The sequence below is a fragment of the Alligator sinensis genome, unplaced genomic scaffold, assembly GCF_000455745.1.
Source record: "Alligator sinensis unplaced genomic scaffold, ASM45574v1 scaffold611_2, whole genome shotgun sequence".
Taxonomy (NCBI): domain Eukaryota; kingdom Metazoa; phylum Chordata; order Crocodylia; family Alligatoridae; genus Alligator; species Alligator sinensis.
The window spans coordinates 474,742-482,950 of NW_005841869.1; the positions used below are offsets into that span (position 1 = coordinate 474,742).

At 42.7% G+C, this 8,209-nt stretch overlaps 1 protein-coding gene across 1 annotated transcript in view; it reads left to right on the plus strand.

Annotated features, from left to right (window-relative positions):
- The window catches only part of LOC102381201 (centrosome-associated protein 350), a 52,387-nt gene that overhangs the window by 39,703 nt on the left and 4,475 nt on the right, over window positions 1-8,209 (plus strand). The window contains exons 25-28 of the mRNA XM_025193751.1: window positions 729-841; window positions 1,057-1,225; window positions 2,951-5,898; window positions 7,418-7,759. Of these exons, the coding sequence (XP_025049536.1) occupies window positions 729-841; window positions 1,057-1,225; window positions 2,951-5,898; window positions 7,418-7,759 (3,572 nt within the window). The remainder of the gene's footprint in view (window positions 1-728; window positions 842-1,056; window positions 1,226-2,950; window positions 5,899-7,417; window positions 7,760-8,209) is intronic.

Here is an 8,209-nt window from a genome sequence, read left to right on the forward strand (position 1 = left end):
AAAATGAACAACAGGTTATAGATATATAGAGATATATCTCTATATATATAACTTGGCTGGGTACACTTGCTATATCTCCATATCCTTTGCAAGTGTACTTCCCTTGGGAAATCTCTGCTCCAAATCTGCTTCGCCCTTAGATTTTTTAAACAATAGACAATGAAAGCATACAATGTTGACAAAGCTGCATCTAAATATCGGTATAAATCATCCTCCAGCTCGGAGTTCCACGCTGTCTCCTCCAGGAAAGCGTGATCAATATGTTTGTTGCACACACCGTCACAAGGGCTCCTTTGGATAACAGCAAAGATTTGCATAGGTACTTTTCTGGATGTGATGCAAATAGTACTGTTGCAATACAGTTTTGGTTACACGGTCTTTGGGCTCCATTTCCGGGCGCACGCTGAGAGAGGGTCCTGTTTGAACCCCTAAAAGGAGGGAATTAGCTTGGTGAGTGCTGTTCCAGCACATTTAATGAAATAGTTAGTAGGAAAAATAGCTGTGTGTTATCTAGGTGAACAAGGCTAACTATCATAGCTCTGTTTTGTTTTGTGGTGTCTGCTGAGTCGAGGAAAACTTGGGGCAAAATCAGAAAAACAATTTAAAAATATTTACTCACATGGGAAATAAAGAGAACTTGCATTGAGCGACACAAATGCTTAAAGCATACATTTGCTTATTCATGCATGCAAATACAGCACTGTAAGCCAATAAACTTCGTCTTTCAGAGCCTGGTGATAGGAGTCAGGTTTTCTTACATCTGGAAGATGGAGATTCAGCTGAAATGGATAAAGCTACACTCATCCCTGGGTCAGGAGGAGATGAACGCTATGAGTTTCTCGTAAGAAGACCCCTCTTTGAAATCCTGTGTCTGTCTAATGCAACATGGCCATGTCAATAATTCTGCGCCTCTGGGTAAAAGCGCTCTGTGAGACGCTGCGTGCCGGATCACTGCCTGGACGTTAACTGTCCTTGCCCAGGCTACCAATTGCAACATGTCTTTTTCTCCCTCTCCTTTAAATGACTGACTCTGCCTCTTGAACATTTATATTCTAGGAATCCAATCCAGAGGAAAAGAAGCATATTTCAAATGCAGGACTTGACCCTAAAGACAATAAAGCTATTAATTCACACGACAGTGAGTTTACAATGAAAGGTTTGGGGATGCTTTCCACTTTGTGTAACTTATGCCTTGCTCGAGTAGAAAATTCTCTTCAAGAAACAGGTAAATCATATTTAATGCTATTATGTCCAATCTGTTTCAACCGCTTCAATCAAACTTTAATACAGACAGAAAGAGAGACAGTCTTCTCATTTATTACCTAAGTGTCTTGCTCACTATACCTAATGTATAAATCACCTTCAGGCAAGATGTTGGAGATCCGTCTAAGGTTTATTATGAGATATGATTATGCGCCTTCCTCGGAACAAAATCATAACTTATTCTGATTGTGTCATTAACAATTTACTTGCTTTTGAGGTATCTTTTGAAATAATTTAAGGGTCTTCATTTTAAATGAACATAGATCAGTTGAAGATAGACTTCGACAGGACGTGCTGGAGTTATTTTTGTTTCCAGTTTTATCTTCAGTTCATATTTCTGGTCCCCGGTACAACTTGTAACAAGTGAAACCGGCTTTTTATATATGAGTCAGTTCCATCATTTATACAGTTCTGGGAACACACAGTCTCTGCATTGCAAATATTTATATGTCGTGGCAACTGTTCTCGTTTGCAGCATTTTTACTAATGAAAGATCTTTATTGCATAAAATCCAGCCAGGTGCCAGCTGGGGGGAGGCTTTATACATTTATGCAGTAATCACTGGTCCTTGAGAACAGGGATCCCAATGACAGAGGCCTGCTATGGGCTGGAGTTCAACAATGTTCTCAAGAATATGCCTAACTTTTGAACATGTGGCTAGTCCTTTTTATTTGTATTTATATATATATATAATATAAAATAGCAGAGTTTTGCTATTGATTAAGGTAATACTGGCTCCCTTGCAAGTCAAGCCCCTTGCTCAGGATACAAATGAGGACAGAACAATGTTTCATAATCTGGGGTGTTAGTGCACATGTTCTTTCCTTAAAAATCATACCCGGTACTAGTGCATGCACATGTGCACGTGCACACACAGACACACGTGCGTGTGATTTTTTTTCTGCTAGCTGCTACTCAGAGCAACAAAAAAAATCTTTGCTGGCGCTGGTCAAAGCACCAGACTAAACCTCTCAGAAGAAGTTTGTACTCTCTTATGTTACTTAAAATGGTGCTGCTAACAAAGAAAACAGCCTTATACTTCCTTTTATAGCCCTATTCTCTGCGTATTGCAGGTACAAGGTAAATGATTTGAGCGACAAAGCTTTTTAGTTTGTGTAGCGTGCTTGCCATCTGAGTTGCCTCTTTTTTTGTGGCCAGTCCACTAAGAGGATAATAGCTTTTTGCTCCTAGCAGACGATTACATTCCTCCTTTAGCTCAAATAAGAGGCCTGTGTTTTATGCTGAAGACTTCTGGATTTAAACCCCTCTGATTTACTTAAACTGGTGATTATTTTACTTGCTTGCTTTGAGATAGTATCAAAATTTGCAAAAAATAAAACAGTTCTTCCTCCAACTGCCCAGTTCATGCCGGTGACTTTGTAATGAAAAATACAGCCAAGGCTCGGAGGTGTTGCATAAGTAGGAAAGTACTGTACTCTTTTTATGAGACATGAACAGGATGGTACCAGGAGGTTGAGCAGCCTTGCTTTCTAGCTTACAGATGGTTATTGCAAATAATAGCTTGAACAAGAAAAGAAAAGTTTCCAGCAGTTGTGTCTTCACAGGCATGATCAAATTAAATAAGAAAGCAAAAGCCCTGGGATTTAAGGACTGCAGGATCTGAAGAGTTAATTACCAGGGGATAAAATCAAGCTAAATTATGTTCACGACTTGCTGATTTTTGCAGATGTTCCAGTCATCAAAGAAGAAAAAAAGGATGTGTTTGCAGCACATGAGGAAACTCCTGCCGGTGAAAGGGAGGGGTGGGCCAAGCCTTTCTGTGACAGTCTTCATAATCTCCTCGGCGAAGGGAAGGGTTTGAAATCATGTTCAGAGAGACTAGGCTCTGCTGCCTCATCCACCAAATCACAGGACTCGTCTCACAGCAGCAAGAGTAACAAATCCTGCCATTCCCTCCCGGAGTTTCGGAAAGTATCTGCCGTTCGGATCGACATCTCTGAAAGCTTTGCTTCAGCATCCGAGTTGGGAGCTGAGGATGGACAGGACACCGATGTCAGCATCCCTGAGGAGTTTGCCATGCAAGATGATGAGGATGTTGATGTGTTTTCCAACCCTTTGACCCAGATGCGAACGGTGCTAGGTGATGGGAACGAATTATTATCTGATGACAAATGTGATGAACAAGTGCTCCCTGATGAGACTTTGCTGTTTTTTCATGGCTCTGGGAAATATCTTGGAGTTGTTCCAGGTTGTGACTGTGTTCACAAATCACATCGCGACACCCCCTTGAACAATGGAAATCCACAGCCAAGCATCTCAAAGACAGAAGAGCCATTTCCCCTCCAGTCTGATGACCTTGCCATTGGGAGATATGGACCACATATGGACGCTTCAACTCCATCGTCCCGCTCCGAAAACTGCAATTTAAACAAGGTCTCCACTCCAGGAAAATCTGAGCAGGGCAGAGATTCATTTAACTCCTTATTGCACAGCAATGACGTTTGGGGGGCATGGAAGAGCTTTGGACTGCAGGGCTCCAGCTCCACAGCCATCAGAGTGGAAAAAGATGGCAGAGACGATGATTTACCTGTTGATCAGAGTAAGACGGAGCTCTTCGGGTGCCATGCAGTAGGTTCCTCGAAGCATCTCAGTGAGGTTGCTGTTGGTAAGAGGGTATCACTTCCACCTAAAGAATTGATGACAGATGATGAAATGTCCTCACTTCCTATAGCATCCCCTGTAGTCTCCAGAGACTCAGCAGGTTTGGAAGGTGAAGCTACTGATGCAGAACTTTTATCTGACCGACCTGTATCCGGCAACCCAACTGAAACTGCATCTCCGCGCACCCGAGCTGTAGAGGTCCCTGTGGAAGCTGCAATCAGACCATCTGATGTTGAAACATTGCAAAGGGCGAGTGTGGAAAATCAGAAAAGCCCAGCAACAGGAAGTCAGACCCCCAAACCCACACTGTCTTCCGTCTCCTCCAAACAGCAGTCGTCTCAAGCTAAGCGCTGTCATCCTGAGTGCAAAGATGATGTGACATTTGTCAGTGATGATGAGGTTCTGCCTCCAATTGATGAAGACACCCTGTCAGAAATCCTCTCTCCGGTTGATGAAGTGCTGTCCTATGGAAGTATTGACTTGCCATCATCCAATAAAACGGATTTCTCATTTCAGTGTCGTGGTTTACCCGCACCTCCCATAATTGCGGGTGGGATAAAAAGTGACCATGTTAGCTTCAGCACAGAAGACTTCCCTTCCCCGCCAGAACAGCTGATACTCTCGGAGGCTAGAGATAATACAGATGCAGATGTGTCAGTAATACAGGATCAGTTATGCTCACTGCCTGATGAAGAAGTGGGCCCACCATCTCCAGAGTTAGGTGGTGATGTTTCAGTTCAGGATGGAAAATTTTTAGGACTTTCTTGGGATAAAGAAAATACTTCAGATAGAAGGGAGGGCTTACTGGAACAGGCAGGAGGAGAAAACAAGAGCGTGCTGCAGCAATCGGGTTTATCATTGGTATCCAATCCTATTTTGTCAAGTCAAGTCAATAAAAGTCCTGAATGCTTAAAGAAGCCAAGCAAACCTTTCTTAACGCTATCCACAGCTCAAGGGGAGGCCGATGACCCGTTATTATCATTTGAAGTTGGAAACAGAGTATTAGTAAAGTATGCCCAGCCAGGCACTTTGATGTTCAAAGGATATACTAATTTTGATAACGGTTATTGGGCTGGTGTGGCACTTGACAAACCTGAAGGCGACCACGATGGAACTTACAGAGGAGTGAAATATTTTGTGTGCGCTAAAGATTGTGGTGTATTTGTCAGACCTGACCAAATTTCGCGTCTCTTGGAAGATAGCGAATGTAGTTGTGATTACACTGGGGATGAAGATTCATTCTCTGATGGTGATGCTCCATCCAAAGGGGCCAGTCATTCTGCAGACAGTGACCAAAAGAGGACAGGATATACGGAAGAGGAATCGGAAGATGTTTGCAATACAGAAGGTCCAGCATCAAAAGAAAACAAGTCTAGATCGCACACGTCCTCCTCATCAGTAATAAATCATGAGTCTCTTAGCTGGAAGCACAGTGAATTCACCCTTCCAACTTGTTCGGCAGGTTTTGAATCTGATAAGGAAACAACAGAACGGATGGAAATAGAACAGACCTTTGCAAATGTGCTTCCAGTCAGAAATAAGGACAGCCTCACAGGGGAATTTGGCATCAGCAGACATATTAGCTGCTTACTGCAGGATCAAGAGAGAAATAAACTGGCTGATGCTATCTCTAGTGAACTCACTACAAAACTTCTGCTTGACACTTTAATTGCATTCTCTGCAACAGCTGAACACAAATATAAAAGTGTCTGTGAAAGAAAAATGAGAAAAGATGGCTTTGAAAAAGTAGACAGTGGGAAAAGGTTGCTTTTTAAGAAGAATCACACTGATAGCTTCTCTGAACAATCAGCCGCAGTTTCTGATGTCTTATTGTGCCACTTTGATATGCTTAACAGTCACGGCCCTTGCACAGCACAAACCATAGTAGAAAAAATTATAACTAAATTTGTAGATGATGCACTGAAAGAATACAGGAAGATTAAAAGGAAACAAGGAGCAAAAGTAGATGAGCTATGTCACGGATCTGCTGAGACCGCTCAAGCCACATTGCCGGTAAGTATATGAAGTCAAAAAGCTATGGCTGTATCTACTGAAGACTTGAACCTCCATTTGGGCCCATGCAGGGAGATAGGCGTGTTGGTTCAATGGCTTTTCATCATTAATGAGTTCTGCAGTGTCAAGAGAAATATAGTTTGAACACCAAAATACCTTTTGGGACTATGCAAAGGAGTCATGTTCCTGTCTTTATTCCGTATCTCTGAAAGACAGCTCTGTCCATGTGGGGATAATCCAGAGTGGGAACTAAAAGTTGGGGACACACTTGGTGCCATTCTAGCATGCATTATCCTTACCCTAATCCAACCCAGCATAACTCTAGCCTATGAAGACTGCACCTGCAGTTTCCCAAGTGTATGTATGCAAGGGATGTTCATGGGATCAAAGCTGGTCCTGAGTACTTCACCCAAAAACTTTGTCAGGGTTAGGAAAACAGCTGATTTTGGAATAAATGGAACCCAAGCACATAGCTTCCATCCAGCTTGCCTGCATGGCAAGCTATAGACTCTAGAGCAGGGGCGGGCAAAATGCAGCCTGCGGGCCACATGCAGCCCGCCAGGCCACTCTATCCAGCCTGCGGGGCCCCTAAAAAATTTTTAAAATTAATATTAATCTGCCTTAGGCTGCCTGTCATGCAGCCCTCGATGGCTTGCCGAAACTCAGTAAGAGGCCCTCTGCCCGAAATAATTGCCTACCCCTGCTCTAGAGCCCTCCAGGCAGACAGCATCCAAGTTGCAAATCCCACCAATTGATTTTTGGTCTGGTCTGGGGGCTGGGGAGTTGTGGGAGCTCCTGCTTTCAGCCCATCAGCAATCCAGTAGGCAAGCTACAGCAGAGCTAGTACTTCAGGGATCCTATCTCTTGTTCAGCCCAGCTGGGAGTCCTAGCTCAACCAGGCACCTCAATTTATGATTCTCATTTATTTTGGCAAGGTCGCTTCCACCACTGCTGTTGCTGGGCAATCAGCAAACTAAAAAGAATCAAATCGGGCTCATTCAGCAGGTGCAAGTGCTTCCAGGTTCTCCAGATCTGCAGCTACCCGGTGGGAGAGGAGGCGACAGCCAGGGCTGGACCTGATGATCTCGAGGGGTCCCTTCCAGCCCCTAACCTCTATGAATTCTGGATAACGATAACATGTTTCAGTTCAGAAACACCACATTTTGGGTGTTTTTCAAAACTAAATAACTTGGGGTTTGAATCCTGAAAAAAAAAGAGAGACAGTTGTATTGGCTTTTTCTTCCAATTCAGAACAAAAGCTTTCTAAAATCTTAAATCATCTCACAGGGCTGAAATTTGATTGCTTGAAGTAGCTCAACTGAAGAGCAGTAAAACTTAATGTATTGGGGGCATATTAACCTGATTCTCTTTGAGGGCCACGTATACATGAATGTGGTTTCTAACTGGTATATGGCATCTTGAAATGTCTCTCTCTAAATATGTGTAAATCCAGTACCTCTGAAGGAGATGCATGGGAGTGTAATGCAGCTTTTCTTTTTTTCTTTTTTTTTCACTCAAGTTCCTTATAAAAATCCTTGATGCTGGTGTTTTTGGAAGTGCTGAAGGCTTGGATCAGCTCATTTCTGTCCAACCTACCCAGGAGCTAAAACTTCAGAGACAAAACCTGTACGGATTAGATCAGTGGCATTCTGCTCCTTGGAAGAAGACAGTGGAGGTTCCTCTGTTGGTCCCACATAACAGGTCCTATGTTAAGACACTTTCGGCACGTGCTGTAGAGGAATTATGGACTCCTGAAAACATATATACAAACTGCAGGAGGATCAATGTGCCAAAGGCTTTTAAAGATCATGACATCTCAGATGATGATTTGGAAGCAGAAAGCAAAAGGATATATAATCAGGTATTTTAAAAGGGTTACCTGCTGTTCTCTTTCTTTTTCTTTCCCCATTGTCTTTTTTAAAGTTACACATGTAATTTAAGTTGATTTAAAATATACTGACTTTAGTAAAGGGATATCAAAATGAATATAGAAAAAAGCAATGTGACCAGATTGTTTCTACTAAGCTACTGTGAAATAAAATATACGGAGGATATACAGTGTTGTGATGCAGCCATGCTGTTAATATGCACCAACTGCCCCAGTAGACACTAACTGGGAAAGCTGGTGCATACAAAACCAGCATCTCTTTGTTCATTATTGAGGAATAGCAGCAGTACATAAAACACTTGTCCTACCACAGCAGATCCTTGGATGCTACTGTACTGAAAGTGGCCAGTGTTTGGAGTCTCATGGTCTTAGGCTATGGCCACTGAGAGGACCATAATCACAGTTACTGTATAGAAATGTGAA